Genomic DNA, 16,206 nt, shown 5'->3' on the forward strand with positions numbered 1-16,206 from the left:
CCCAGGATTCCCTAAACTGACTCTGCACAAGGTGAGTGGGGTTGGAGTCTGGCTGCTCTCAGAGCATGGCATGTCACTCCTCCCCCACTCTGTGCACTATGCGGGCCCGTGGGGCACGGGGAGGACTCAAGCCATTTGCCCATGCCCATAAGCCTCAGTGCTGTGCACAGGCTGGTGGTGCCCATGTGTGGGATGATGACCGTGGACCCCCACAAGCCCATGCATATAGCAGGTCTACTTCCATCCACTAGTGTCTGGAATCCACGTAGCCTCCACTGTCCATGGGCCCCTCCTCTGGCCATTCTACTCACCAGCAATAAAATAGTCAATCCCTGGCTTCTCTGAAAAGCATCTAATATGCTCAGAGACACAAGGCCTTGCCAAACTTCTGTTCCTAATACTTAGAGCTGCACTCCAGAACCAGGCTGCAGGGGCTGGGCCTCCTCACACAGCACAGGACTCACTCAGAGCCCCCCTCATCCTCCCCTGAAGCACCACAGTATCTTCACAGTCATTTCCAGCCCCAGCAGTTCTGAGGCTGCCCAAAGAGGTACTCCAAGGGCTGTCGGTTAATGTTCTTGGAGGCTGCGCGAGCTTCTTTCTGTAGAGCAGGTTTCTTTCTGTTTCTGAGCTGTTGTGGGGATACCCATCTCCACAGCTCGGAGAGCCATCTCCTTAGCCTTGAAACAGCTCCCAGACCCCTCAATTGGCCTTGCAAAGTCTTAGCAGCCTTGTCAAGTTTATCCCAATCGCACTCCCTGTCCGTTTGTCTCTTCTCCATCTTCTCTCACTGTGAAGCAAGAGCACAGTTCTATCTGCAAAATCTAGAAAATCCGGGAGCAAGACAGCTAGCTGGAGGGAGAGGAATCTTAACAAAATTTCTCTTTGAAATCCCTACTCCTCTGGCTTTTCCTCTTGCCTTTCCCTCTCCTACTTGAAGCAGGCCCCAAAGAGCCAAGAACACTGAATTCCGAGGCTGGAAGAGCCTCAGTGATCATCCCATTAGGAATGGTCCATCTCACAATGGCAGCAAATTCTTACCTAGAGCTTCTTCTGTGCCAGTCTCTGTCCTGAGTGCTTGACAAAGGACATTCATCTCCACAGCAGCTCTGTGAAGTGAGTGCTGTTATTACCATCCTGAGGAAACCATAAAGCTACTTGCCTGGGGTCATTTGCACAGCTAGGAAGTGGGGGAGCCCCAGCATCCACAGCCAAAATCATCAGGCTAGACTGCTGCTCTGTGGAAAATGTACCCTGAAGCCAAAGAAAAGAAGCTGAGGGGAGGGGGGAGGTGCTGAGTGGCTCAGTAGGTTAAGCATCTGACTTGGGTTCAGGTCATGATCTTAGAGTTCATGAGTTGGAGCCTGGTGTCGTGCTCTGTGCTGACAGTTCAGAGCCTGAAGCCTGCTTCTGATTGTGTGTCTCCCTCTTTCTCTGTCCTTCCCCCACTTGTGCTCTGTCTGTTTCTTTCAAAAATAAACATTAAAACAAAATTTTAAAAAGAAAAGGAAGTTGGTAGCCCTGGGGTCATCAGCTATTTAGTAGAACAGAAAGCTCTCCTGTCTCCTGACTTTGAGGAATGTGTGAGGAACATGGTCCCAGTAAGTCTCTCTTATATTGATGGAGTCCCTACTACTTTACAGGCACTGTGCTAAACATCTGTTCCTTACAAAAGCTATGAAATGGGCGCTGTTGGCATTCCTGCTGTGCAGATGAGGGAAACAAAACTTCCAAAAGTAGTTCAGGCAGCCTCTCATGCCATACTGTAGAGTTTTTGTTCAAAGAGTATTATGTCTCACAAAGTTAAGCATAAATGCAGTGCACATACTAATCCCATTTTTTTCCAAGATAGCTACAAAAGAGCCACTATCTCTGGAGTGCGCATAATTATTCTTAGAGTCTCACAACAGGCCCAGTGTTCAGATGAGGAAACTAAGGCTTATAAATATCGAGTATATTACCCAAGGGGTTAGGAAGCAGCAGGGTGAAGATTCAAACCTAAGTATGATTCTGAAGTACAAGATCTTCAACCACTTTTCTTCAAGGACACACAAGCACCCCACACTTCTGTTTCCAGTGCTCACATTCTGTGGACTCAGGGAGAGAAAACGCCCCGAGGTGACAGACTTCAGTCCCTATAAAACTACAGCCCCAGGGCACCTGGGTGGCTCAGTCGGTTAAGTGTCTGACTTTGGCTCAGGTCATGATCTTACAGTTTGTGAGTTCAAGCCTCACCTTGGGCTCTGTGCTGACAGCTCAGAGCCTGGAGCCTGCTTCGGATTCTGTGTCTCCCTCTCTCTCTGCCCTTCCTCTGCTTGCGCTCTCTCTGTCTCTCTCAAAACTAATTCAACATTTAAAAAGTTAAGAACAAACAAACAAAAAGCTGCAACCCCAAGAAAGCCATATGCAGGCCTCTCTGTCCCCAAGCCTCCCTCCTACCTGAGTTGGAAAACAGCCCCCAAGCCATTGACCTGGTAATGTTTTCAGTACCCCCTGGATTCACGAAGGAGGCATGGTAACTTTTCACAGCCAGCCGAGGCCGCAGTCCTAGGACTTGGGAATTTCTTCCACTCTCGACCACAAAGGAAATAGAGAGGACACAAAGGAAATTTTGAACCTGTTTGTGAACAGGTCTAGAGCAATTCTGAGGGCAGAGTGGAAATTCTCAAAGTCAGTAGGGTGGGGGAGAAAAGTTCCATCAGGATTTGGGGAGAGAGGAGGGGAGAAGTGGGAGGGGATGCAGGTGTAAATTAACCTCAGCATATGCGCTGAGAACTCCTTTATCTTCTGAAAACCTTATGGGAATGGGTTCCCCTTTGGACCTGTTATGTGAACAGCCCTGAAAGCAGACTGTAAAAGTGCATATAAAATTCATGATTTCATTTGTTGTAGGAATGCTGGTAAGGACACTGTCACCCATTTAGGGACTTCTCTCTAAAGTCCATAGCAGTTTCCCTTAAAAACTAGTGTCGGATGTAACAACTGGTGAAGTTCAGATAAGGTCTGTATTAGAGCTAATAGTAACTGAACCGTGTGAAATTCCTGATTTTGCTCGTGGTGGATTATGTAATATATCATCACTGGGCGAAGCGGGTGATGATAACACAGGAACCCTCTGTACTATTTTTGCAACTCCTTGCGAGTCTAAAACTCTTTCAAAATAAAAGTTATTTTTAAAAAGTATTAGAGAGAATATCACTTTCCCTTAAAAACTCTGGTATGTAACCTCTCTGATGGTGATAATTCTGTTGCAGAATAAGCCTCCCATTTTCCTTTGGCTACTAGGAAGCTCAAATTTAAAATTCTTCCTGGAAACACCAAGGCCCTTATGGTCTATATCTTTCTGTTCTTTCTCCAAATGTTGACTTTCTACTATTGTATTTCCCGACTCCTGATTTTCCACCCTTACTTTTATATTACCATTATCTTACTGTATGTATTCCTTTTGAGGGACTTCAAATCCTTTATGGAAAGAAATAGTACATACATGTAGAAACTAATAACGTAATTGACACTGCGAGTTTCTGAGATGTTCATTTGTTGTTGTTGTTTTTTAATCTAGGATTTCTGTTTTCCTGTTACCTTAAAGCACTTCCCTAATATCAATTCCCTTCACCCCCTGCGATAGGATTTTTGCCCAGAGTCACATGCAGGTGTCCTGCACATGGAGACTCTCAGCCTTGGTTGGCGTGGTAGCAGGCAGAGGGACGCTGAACCCAGGGTGGCCTGGCATTTCCCTTAGGCTGGGCCAGCCTTTGTCGGCTGTCAGACCAAGAACTGCATGCAGTTCGACCATTTCAAATGCCTCTAGGTGTTGGAAGTTTGAGGTCCTGGAGACAACTACTCAAAAGCGAATTCTCCTCCAGGGAGGGACACTTAGAAGCTACCTAGCAAAAAAAGCACCTTTGTGAACAATTGTGAGCCACATGTTGCTCCGTGTGTCCCGTCGTTATAATTCATTCCACTGTGGTCTCACTCGGGACTCTCGGAAGATGCAGTACAAAGCAAATCCAAAGCGTCCTGTTCATCTGCAAAGGACCAGACAGGCTTCTGGAGGAGGTAGCTCCTCACACTCCCATCTGTCCAGCCACAAACCAGCAGAGACAGGGCACGATAGCTTTGAAGCTCTCTGCCACTGACTGGTACTGGGAGCTTTGATAAGTCTTGCCCATTCTCTGAGCCTCGGTTTCCTTATCCACAAAATGGGGGCAAAAGCCCAAACCAAAGACTAATTTTAGAGCAAACAAGCAGTAATATATGTAAAGGGTCTGGCATTTTGTTGGCCCTCACAAATGTTCAATCCTTATCCTTCCTCAAAAATAAGAATAACAGTTAACATTTATTATGTGCCCGGTGCTAAGCTAGATTGTATGGAAACAAAAATAAAGAAAATAGCGTTTCAATGAATGATGATTTGTGTTCATAGGACATTTGCTATGTGCCTCGTCCTACTTAAGCCTTATAACAGCTCTGTGAGGTTGGTGATGTCATTCATTCCCATTTTACAGATTAGGACAGCCATCTCCTGGGAATGGTGGAAACACCTCTCAAATGCTATGAGAGAGATATGGATTAAACTCTGTAAAGGTGCTCCTGGGATATGAGGATTGGGAGATCATAGACAGAATTACTCCAAGGTGTGGTGGGTCCTCTTTACATGGAAATTTCAAGCAAACCCAGAAAGAGAGCTACTAAGTTGGGGGAGGGTGTCAGCCTTCTGGTTAAAGCAGCCTCAGCCGGGACCTAGGGGGTGAGTTAGAGGCTGTGCAATGCTTATTTTGCTCTTCTGGTTCTCTGCCCTGCAGGTGTCTGCAGCAGCACCCTGAAGACAGCCTGCCCACAGCCAGCGTCATCCTCTGTTTCCATGACGAGGCCTGGTCCACCCTCTTGAGAACCGTGCACAGTATCCTCGACACGGTGCCCAGGGCCTTCCTGAAGGAGATTATCCTGGTGGACGACCTCAGCCAGCAAGGTGGCTATGGGCTGCCCCCAGCTCTTCGGGTGGGCCTAGACCCTGGCGGGGTCACATGCAGAGACTGGGGTTTGGAACCTCCGTAGGCCAGGTTCCCAGAAGCATCCTCCAGATGAGGTTTCAGGTGCAGGTAACTCATGAGTGAAGAACCCCAGGGGCAACCAGTAAGGAAATGGGGGGAGAAGACATAGAAAGCAGAGCCACCAAGCAAGGCAAAGAGGTCCAAGCAGGCGTCCTGGAAATCACTGCAGCCTGATCTCAGGGAGATCTCTCCCAGTCCCAGCCTCCACCCAGTCCAATATGCTTCTTCCCCAGACACTCTAGAATCACAGCAGGGTGGCCATTCATAAGTGCCCACTGCCTCCTAGACACTGGATGAAGCACTGGACGTGGATCAGTTGTTAAATCCCTCTCGTTTAGCCTCCTCCATTCATTTTCCAGATGAGGAAACTGAGTCCTAAAGACGAGAATTGACCAGGACTGAGTCAGGCCAAGTGCAGCAGAGTCAGACCCAGAGCCTAGACTTACAGAATCTGCTCACATGTTTACACTGACCAGAAACTCACTACCAGGGTCCAGCCCGCTGCAACGGCTGAGTCACTGAAATATGATGGAGTCAGAAGAAGGTTCCACGGTTCTCAAACTGAATGTACATCAGAATCACACGAAAACACTGGTTGTTAGGCTCTTCCCCGGGGAGCCCCCGAATCTGGTATTTGGCCCAAGAATCTTCATTTCTAACAATATCTCAGGTGATGTGGATGCAGCTGGTCCGTGGACTGCTCTTTGAGAACCACAGCTCTTCTTTGGGGCTTCAGGCCTTTATTTCTGGCTCAACTGAATGGCCTATGGAGGCCCCTGCTGGCCTTGCGGGTGAGAACAGACCACTCCAAGGGAAGCTGAACCTTTGCTAAGGTCCAAAAAACACTTTTCTAAGGGAAATAACAGAGGACTTGATCGAGTGGCCACGTGCCTGGGTTAGTTCTTCTGAAGGTCGTCATGTTGGGAATTTGCCCAGCATGGGCACGATAGTGAGTCAGACTAACCAGAGGCTCCAGGAGTATGTGAGGTCACTAAGATACATTTGGCTGCGTATTAGGCAGGACAGATGAGCAGATCCTGAGCTGGGCTGGCTGGTGAAAGTGCCCACAGACTCTCTACTCTCGCCTGCACCAGAGTCCTTCCAAGTGAACATCTGTGGTCCCTTCCCCGTCACCAGCTGATGAACTGCATCATGTCAGTGTCCCTTGGTACCTTCCCTTCTCTTTGTGTGTGTAGAAGCAGAGGAGCTGGGCCCCAGTGCGGTGGGTGCCCCCCCACATCCTCAGCATCTTCTGCTTTCCATTCAGTTCTACTTGGAGTATGGTTTTGGGCCCTACATCCCAGGCCTCACATGACATTCCAGGCAGAAAGAGTGAAATGCAGATAGGCAGAGGCTGGCCAGGTTTGGCATTTTAGAAAAAAAAATCAATAAAACAATAGGTTTTCCAGAATCTTCTTACCCAGTATATTTCTACCAGAGTTGGATCAAAAGTCTATTATTAGTAGCAAGGGAGTCTTGGGGTAGGTGAGTGCTTTTAGCTGCACTGAACAAAATCAAGCTTCTGCTAGCAGGGTGGTGGGAGAGAATGAATGTTGGATAAGACAACCAGCAGTGCTCAATACTGTGGAGTCAACGCAGGGCTGGTTTTCACACATCCAAGTTCAGAAATTTTAATAGCTTTGTTAATAGACATCCTTCTCTAGGGAATGGACTTGGGGCTAATAAGCTTATCATAAAAATAATTATAAAATAATAAATAGGCACAACATTTTACCACCAAGCAATTCAACAGCCAAGTGACTGGAAATCCTTATGTCCCCTGCTCAGGACAGTTTCCTCTGCAGAAAAGTCTCCCTGGAGAGACTCCCTGGGAGTCACATGCTGTTTAAAAGGTGGGACTTCCCAGTAAGGCTGCCTGAGCCTCCCCTAGCTCAATGGAGACCCAGCTACCAAAGCACCTGGGCTGTGTGTATTCCTGTCAAGACCGCCTCTGGGCTGTGGAACTGGGGGTATTCTTGCTCTTTGGCTTAGTTTTGTTCAACAGATGTACACTGAATGCCTACCATGGGCCAGCCCTGTGCTACGGCTCAGAGCAGTGGAAATGGGTGAAGTACCATCCCTGCCCTTGAGAATGTCTGAGTTCAGTGGTTAGGGGTGACTCCTTTCCAAGACTTCATGGAGGATGCTACTTCTCTCTGAATACATTATTCCTTTGGTTTCCACTGGCCTGTTCATCTTGGTGTACACACACACACACACACACACACACACACACACACACACAGCTTTTCTTATCTTAAATGAAAAACTTAAGAAGTCTCTCTCATTCTTTATCCCCTATAGAATCATTGTTCCTAAAAAACGTCTAGATTCTTGGCTCAATTTTTCATGTCTCACTTTCTCTTCGACACACTGTGTTTCCTATCCACCCCTACCACTACAATGAGACCACTTTGGCCAGCACCACCAATGACCCACCAGCAGCCACATTTAATGGACCCTCTGTCTTGAACCACTGTCTTAGGTCAGATTGTTTAGAAGTGGAGCCTGAGATGAGATTCATGTGCTCGTGATTTGGGGGATAGTTCACTTTCAGGGGAACTCCATAGGAGAGTGGGGGAGGTAGGAGAGGCAGAGGAAGGAGCTGAACCAAGATGAGGTTTCAGACGAAGTTCATCTGCAGCCTGATCACATGGAGAGCTCCACAGTGCAAACTGCACCTCCGAATCAGTCCTGCCTTGGGGCAAGGACTTTGGTAACCCTGCACTGGTTGGTCATTGACCCTGGGCATCTGGGGCCAAGTGTGGCATTCTGCATGATTCTCTGGCACTCACAGGAGAGGCAGGGCCATACCCAAGGGCATATCTCCAGAGAAGGATGCAGACTACAGTTAGCAGCAAACCTACAGCTGCTGGATACATGCAAACCAAACCAAACTAAACCAGTAAAAGGGAGCTTAGGACACCTGTGTAGGGCACCAGCAGTGTCTGCATAAGATCAATCCTGCATTTAGAGAAGGTTAGTCATTTCTCTCCTCTCCCGGTTTTACGACACCGTCTCTGCTGGTTTTCACCAGAGAGAATACTGACCCACCCCTAACTAACTAAGCAACTTACATCTTAGCAACAGCCAAGTGGAATGTATCTGAATCTCAGGACCTTGTGCTCACCCCAGCTCCCAAGAGAATTGCTGATAGTGATCCTAGTGACGGTCATCACAATTTCACTGGCTATGGCATCTGTGACCCCACTGACCATGACTCTGTCGATTCCAGGACAACTCAAGTCTTCTCTCAGCGAATACGTGGCCAGGCTGGAGGGGGTGAAGTTACTCAGGAGCAACAAGAGGCTAGGTGCCATCAGGGCTCGGATGCTGGGGGCCACCAGGGCCACCGGGGATGTGCTGGTCTTCATGGATTCCCACTGTGAGTGCCACCCGGGCTGGCTGGAGCCCCTCCTCAGCAGAATAGCTGGTGACAGGTAACTTCAGCCCTGAGGTCTGGGGGGCAAGAGGTGGGGCTGGGAGGAATTATTTACACCCTCAGCCACTCACAGAACATCTACCCACCACTGAAAAAGTCCTTGGGTCTCCTCCGCTATTAGAGAGCAACATGTGTCTTTGGATTTTTCCCAATGTTTGAGCTTGAGCCTTCTCAAAAGCACAGAGAGGTAAAGTTGGAAGTGAAGTTAGAAATCCCTCAGTCCATCTGCCTTGTTTTCTAGACACAAAAACTGGGGCCGGGAGAATAGCTTCTATTAAGTTGCAAATACTCCTGGATAGGGTAACATCCTACCATGGTTATCACTCTCTTTGATGAAAAGTGAGCAATTTTAATCAAGATTGTAATATAGCCCAAGAAAAAGTCTTGATATTTTGCTTTTAGTTACTTACCCCTAAAAAGAAAGCATTAGACTCTGTGATTGCTAACCTTGCATCAAGAACCAGCATTGGTTTTCTGGATGAGGGGTCTCTAATGTTCTAAGCAAGGCCTCAGGAATATGAAGTCAGAGACAACTGCATTAGCCAAACATTTAACATTTCTTCTTTGACCACTTTTCCATTCTTCTTTCCCATCTTACTGTCATTTACTCCCCTACTTCCTGCACTCCTTATATAGTTTCTAAACAAGTCTTGTCAACCATTTTCCTCAACCTGAATATCCCACTAAGGAAAAGCAACACCTGGTGGCCAGCCCTTGGACCAGTCCTTGGGGTTTGCAGAGGCCTATCACACAGTAGGGGCTCAATAAATGATGGCTTCTGATGATGCCTCGCCAGATAGGGCTGATGCCAGAACCGAGCCTTATGACTTCTATTCTTGCACTCCTTCCCATGGTAAATGTTCACTGTCTCTGTTGAAGCTGGGGATGACCACCTATAAGAAAAGACATTACTGGGCCAGGAGGTAGAGGAATTAGCATATTCCACTAGATGGAGGAGGTTGCAAGCAACACAATGTAAACTGTTAATAGCCCAGCAATTCCTTTTTAATAAAGAACAATCAGAGCTCAAGTGAAATCAAGAATGATTAATTTTGCAGCACCATGACACAGATTACTGCCCATTCCTGGTGATTATCTCAGATAATAAATCCAGCACCAGGACCAAGACAAGGAAACACGTGAACTCTACAACTCTGCCATCTTGGATTCTGCTCTCAAAACCACAATGACTGTGTATCTTTGGAGCAGGACCTAAAGTTGGTCCTGCCTATTCCCCCTCTAATTCCCATCCCCATATCACAGACATGGCTTTCAGAGGGACCCGTAAGATCATCTAGTCCTACCTCATGATTGCACTGCTGAAAAAAACCTGTGTTCCCAGGAGGGGAAGGGGACCCCTCAGGGTCACACAGGCACTGGATAGCTGGGCTATTTTCTAAACTTCTTTTATGCAGACATTTAGGGACCTGGTCATATATTATTAGGCCACATGTATGCATAACCTAACCCTAATAGGTTGTTTTCATATAATTCTTCATTGACCTACCCTCCTTGTGAGATGTCTCAGGTAGGTACTTCTGCTCCCATCTCACAGAGAGGGATGTTGGGGCTCCACGGGGTGAAATGATCTACAAGGGCACACAGAGACTCTACACCCAAGCCAGGTGCTCTAACTCTGCGTCCACTGCTCTCTGTGTTGTCTAGGAATTATTTTAAGAATTGGAGAGGGGCGCCTGGGTGGCTCAGTCAGTTAAGCATCTGACTTTGGCTCAGGTCATGATCTCACAGTTCATGGGTTTGGGCCCCAGATTGGGGTCTGTGCTGACAGCTCAGAGCCTGGAGCCTGTCTTTGGATTCTGTATCTCCCTCTCTCTCTGACCCTCCCCTGATCACATTTCTCTCTCTCTCTCTAAAACAAATACAACATTAAAAAAAATGGAGAGTGGCACCTGCATGGCTCAGTCAGTTAAGTGTCTGACTCCGACTTATGATATCATGGTTTGTGAGTTTGAGCCTCACATGTGGCTCTGTGCTGACAGTCTGCTTGGGATTCTGTCTCTCTGCCTCTCTCTCTACCCCTCCTGCTCTCTCTCTCTCTCTCTCTCTCTCAAAATAAATAAATCAACTATTTTTTTTTAAAAGAATTGGAGAAGCTGATCAGGGAGTAACATTTGGTCATACCCACCCCCAGCCTGGTTGTGAGATATGTGTTAAAACATTGATTAGAACAAGCCCCTCATGTCTGCTTCTCACATTGGTGCCATTTTCACAGATCTGGAGATTTCTCACTCTAGGCTGAGAGAGGAAGACTTGGCAATACCTCAGTGTCCTCAGCTATAAATAAAATGGGGATCCCTGAGAACTCTTCCACAGTTAAGAGGTGGGTCCATGAAATTTTAATTTCTTGGGCTCTTTCCTTCTTTTTATCAAACTTCTCTCCTCCCCCTCTCCTCTCTCTTTCTTCCTCCTCTCTCTCTCTCTCTCCCACACACACACACACACACACACACACACGCACAGCCACTGGTCTTGGACCCATTCTGGCTTGGCTTCCTCATCATGTCTTCTCTCTTCTGTGGATCGACCATCTTTTTGTCACCCCACACCTCATTCACAGCTTCCTGTTTTCTTTGGTGTTCAGCTTAAATGCCTTTGCAGGTGAGCGTCTGAAAGAAAAGCTGCCTCTCTTGGGTCTGATTTCTCATCTCTCTCCACTGCACACAGCGATGCTTCAAAACCTGCAGCCTGGTCCCCCTTTAAGGTTTGCTTTACTTCCAGAGAAAGTTTGCTCAAGTGTTTCCTCTGGCTTCCTGTGGCCGCTCACCTTGGGTAAATCAAAGCCATAGGAGTCAGTGGGCACAGTTCCTAATAGCTGCTGCTCTTCCAGAGAGGAAAGGGTCCCCAGCAGAGACTTATGGCAAGAGGCATGCTGGCACCAGGTCAGGACCCACTGTGCAGAGGGCGGGAAAAGGTCTTTAAGAACTTTTAATAAAAAGGTGGAGTGGGATGATGAGTAACAGTGCAATAAGCCACAAAGCAACTATTTCAAAGGGTCATAACTTACTCAACAATCTGGTCAGAGGGTTCAAGACCTGGTTCCCAGCCCTGGTTCTCTGCTCCTGTCCGCAGAACAGGCGTATGGAGAGCCATCTGGCAACTTTGTATCAATTGGTAGAAGGAGTCCCTTCTTCATCACCCTTTACTCCCATTTCTCAGAACATGTGTCATAATACATTCATTTTGTAGAACAAGATACTTTAATGCTAACTGCCAGAAACTTTAGAAAGAAGTATGCGAATTTCCGATGTCAGTATTTGAGGCATTCTCTAAGTTTGGGCAGTACACAACGCACATACCTGTACATAGCAGCCCCAGACAGAGTTACTCAAAGAACAGTTTTGTTTTTGTTTTTGTTTTTTAGAGCAGCCTTAAAGATGCTAATTGGTGGTTGGTTTCCATGTAAAGTAACAAAGGTAAAGATCAAGGGTAGCTGTCAACTGCCACGTGCTAACTGCCAGCTCTAGTACCTAAGCCACAGAGTAAGACTCATGGCCTTAGAAAATTGAGTGTTTCCAATGGGAAGGGGGCAGTCCTTAGTGAAGTGCTCAAAGACAACACCCTCTAAGGGGCGATGCTGGCTCCAGAGGCTGTTTAAGCTGTTTTCCACTTAAATTTGGTCTGGTCCTCTGTCTTACAGACACCTAGCTCTCTCTCTCTCTCTCTTTTTTTTTTTTTTTAATATTTACATTTATTTATTTTTGAGAGATAGAGTGAGTGCATGAGTGGGGAGGGGCAGAGAGAGAAGGAGACACAGACTCTGAAGCAGGCTCCAGGCTGTGAGCAAGAGTTCAGCACAGAGCCTGATGCGGGGCTCAAACCCATGAACTGTGAGATCATGCCCTGAGCCGAAGTCGGACACTAAACCGACTGAGCTACCCAGATGCCCCCAAAAAACACCTAGTTCTTAAGGTCACCTACTGCTTAGCCAGGGCTGAACCCGCTCAGTGGGGAGAAGCAAGAACCACTCTGCCCTGCAAGGGGTTAAATGATGGAAAGCAGTCTGAGGAATCCCGTGTATATGTGTGTGCGGCACGCGCGCTTGCTGAGGAGCAGCAGGGGACCCAGATGCCTCCAGCCCCCAAAGGGAGCAGCCTCCTTTTGGTCTCATGCCCCAAGGAAATTCCTCAGCTCTCATCTTACTCCACACCCCTCAGCATGACAGAATCTGACAGAGCCAACACCAGTCCCGGGGTCACACTTGAGAAGCAAGAGCTCTGGGATGAGAGAATTCAGAGCCTTGTGTTTCTTTTCTTTTCTTTTCTTTTCTTTTCTTTTCTTTTCTTTTCTTTTACAAATAGTTTATTGTCAAGTTGGTTTCCATATAACACCCAGTGCTCATCCCCACAAGTGCCCTCCTCCATGCCCATCTCCCCCACCCCCCCACATCCATCAGTCCTCAGTTTGTTCTCATCATTCAAGAGTCTCTCATGGTTTGCCTCTCTCCCCCTCTCTCCCTCTCCCCCACTATTTCTCCCCTTCTTCTCCCCCACGGTCCTCAGTTAAGTTGCTCCTAATCCTCCTATACGTGCAAACATATGATATTTGTCCTTCTCTGCCTGACTTATTTCGCTCAGCATAACACCTCAAGTTCCATCCACGTTGCTACACATGGCCATATTTCATTCTTTCTCATTGCCATGTAGTATTCCATCATATAGATAAACCACATCTTCTTGATCCATTCGTCTGTTGATGGACACTTAGGCAGAGCCTTGTGTTTCTTAATATAATTTCCCCAACACACCGAGAATGTGGGTGAACTTCCAAAATGACTTTAGACAACACAGAGCCAGAGGGACACTGAAGCACAGGAATGATGAAGAAGGATGAGATAAACTGGGGCTTATAAATAAACTAGGTTTTGTTGGTAAGGATAAAACCCATTATCTTTTGATAACTCTTGTTTGTTGACCTCACGTATTGCACTCAACCAGTGTTTGCTGACAGCTCTCCTACCTCTGTTTGTCTTTTGAAACCCAACTGCCTGACCCCCTGGAGCTTAGAAAGGCTTAGGAGAGAATCAACCTTGTACTTGCCTGAGAGTTAAAGCCCAATTTGAAAGAGAGAATGATGGTGTAAGCAGTTGCTTCGAGCTCTTTCCAAGTCAAACAGGGCAGCTTTGCTATGTTGCTTTAAGCGTATTCCAAGAACACCAGACACATCTGTAGGTACGAAACCCAAAGCTAAATATAAGACTGTTTGGGTTTTTTTAAATCACCATTTTTGAGTCACTAGACTACAGTTCCTCCCCAATTCAGCCATGGTTAAGCAGCTGCTATCCTCTTCATCTCTATCCAAAAGGCACTTAGAGAGGTTCGTGATTAATCACTTAAGTGCCTGGTCAAAATAGAAGGGAAGGAAATTTCAGACAGGAAAAGGTGGCATTGGATATTAGGGGTGATACACTCATTAGCAGTGAGTTTTGTGTAGACTCTGAGATTCCAGCAAGACAGAGCAAAAAGAGAAATTTGATAAATTCTAGAGCTCCCATTTTCTGATCAAAAGTAATGCACACCTTTGTCAGAAAGGACACAGCTCAAAGATCTAGGACCAACAAGTTATATAGATGCTTGGATGCGATTTCCTTTCTTGTCCTGTTATGATTACTAAAATGGCACAAATTTGATGGGATTCTTCAGGATTCAGCCACACAGATTCCCTGGCTCTCAATTCTGAAATTCCACAAAATGCTTTGCCAGTAGCCAAACCCATCCCATCTGCTCAGTTCACTCCGCAGTAAGTGGGGAGTTGTGGGGGGGGGTATCCTCCTTTCTTCTTTGATCTTGTTTCTCAGTTTTCTTAGGTCAATTCAGGATGCCAGAAAAAGTTTCCCTTACCTTCCAGAGGCAACAATGTGAAAAGGACAGGAGAACCACATCAGGACCCTTGCCATAAATATAAATCCCATGACTTCTTATGCCAATGTCAGTCACTTGAGGACAGATAATTGAGTCCCAAGACCAGCCTGGCTGTCTCCAAGATGGTAGGAACAGAGATGGACATCGATAGAAGCATATAAACACAGTACGGCTGGCATCTCTCCTGCCAGGAATCTGTCTTCTCTTAGAATGGCACCTTCCAGCCACCCCCAAGTTCAGGACTGATCTTTTCATGGCATAGATTTTAGAAGTAACGGTCACTGGGGCAAGTGGGTGGCTTAGTTGGTTGAAGGTCTGACTCTTGATTTTGACTCAGGTCATGACCCCAAGGTTATGAGATCGAGCCCCCACATCAGGTTCCATGTTGAATATGGAGCCTGCTTAAGATTTTCTCTTTCTCCTTCTGCCCCTCTTCCCACTCATGCTCTCTCTCTTTCTCTCAAATTAAAAAAAAAGTAACAGCCATGAGAGAAAAAATGTGAAAAAACAGAAAAAAATGTGACTGAGATATTGGCTAGGTGGAGATCAGCTCCTGGTACGCAACCTGAGTGATTATCTGTTTAGTTAAAATGTGAAGTTGTATGTAAGCGGCGAATCACAGAATCTACCCCCAAAAGCAAAAGCACACTGTATGCACTGTATGCTAGCCAACTTGACAATAAATTATATTTAAAAAAAAGTTTCTGACCTGTACCAGTTTCCCACATTACCCTCTCTGAGGTCATATCCTAGGCTGTGCAGGCAAAACAAAACAAACAACAATCATAAAAAAAGGGATAAAATACAATTACCAACAGCATCAGTAAATGAACAAGCAAATAAGCCTGGGCGCAGGATTGCCGTTTGCTTGTAGACACCACGTGCTCACATACACATGCATTAACACCTGAGACACTGGGGGCTTGGCGATCCTGATCCCTCCAACCAAGTTGTATAATATCAGGAGGAACAAGAAACAGACCCTAGAGCGGGGGCCCATGAATCCTCTGAGATTATGCATAATACTTTGGATATGTGCATATGATTTTTTTTCTGGAGAAGAGTCTATACTTTTCAAAGGGGAAATGGCCCCAAAAGAAGTCAATAGGCATAGTCCTATAATGTTACTGCTGAGAAAGGTATTTGTGGGAAATGGTTCCACCTCCCACTTTACAAATGAGGAAACTGAGGCCCAGCGAGGTACAACAGCTATCTCAAGGTCACACAACCAAGGGGCTCCTGAGTGGCTCAGTTGGTAGGGTGTCCGACTTCAGCTCAGGTCATGATCTCATGGTCTGTAAGTTTGAGCCCTGTATTGGGCTCTGTGCTGACAGATTCTGTGCCTCCCTCTCTATCTGCCCCTCCTCTGCTCATGCTCTGTCTCTCAAAAAAAAATAAACATTAAAAAAAATATTACACAGCCCATTACTGGCAGAGCTGAGCCTAGAACCCCAATTCTCCTGTCTTTCAGCGCTATTGACAGAGGTTTATCAAAAAAGAAAAAGGCAGGCATGCTATTTAATGAAATGAGCCCCCAGCTCCTTATGCAAAAACATATTTTCTAGAACAGTGCTGTCTAATAGAAACATAAAAAGCCATGTATATAATTTAAACATTTCTAATAGTCACGTTACAAAGCAAAAAGAAACAAATGGAGTTAGATTTAATAATACATTTTAGCAAACCCAGTATATCCAAAATGTTATTATTTCAACATATAATCAGTGTAAAAATTACTGAGATTTTTACATATTTTTTTTTCATACTGGGTCTTCTAAATCCAGTGTGTATTTTACACTTATACCACATCTCAACTCAGACAGACCATGTA

General features: G+C 46.2%; 1 protein-coding gene across 1 annotated transcript in view; it reads left to right on the forward strand.

Moving 5' to 3' along the window:
• GALNT15 (polypeptide N-acetylgalactosaminyltransferase 15) overlaps positions 1-16,206 on the forward strand; it is a 45,219-nt gene that overhangs the window by 16,024 nt on the left and 12,989 nt on the right. Inside the window, exons 2-3 of the mRNA XM_039250596.1 lie at positions 4,806-4,972; positions 8,290-8,494. Of these exons, the coding sequence (XP_039106527.1) occupies positions 4,806-4,972; positions 8,290-8,494 (372 nt within the window). The remainder of the gene's footprint in view (positions 1-4,805; positions 4,973-8,289; positions 8,495-16,206) is intronic.

The sequence above is a fragment of the Hyaena hyaena genome, unplaced genomic scaffold (genome assembly GCF_003009895.1).
Source record: "Hyaena hyaena isolate Hyena2069 unplaced genomic scaffold, ASM300989v1 scaffold_375, whole genome shotgun sequence".
Classification (NCBI taxonomy): domain Eukaryota; kingdom Metazoa; phylum Chordata; class Mammalia; order Carnivora; family Hyaenidae; genus Hyaena; species Hyaena hyaena.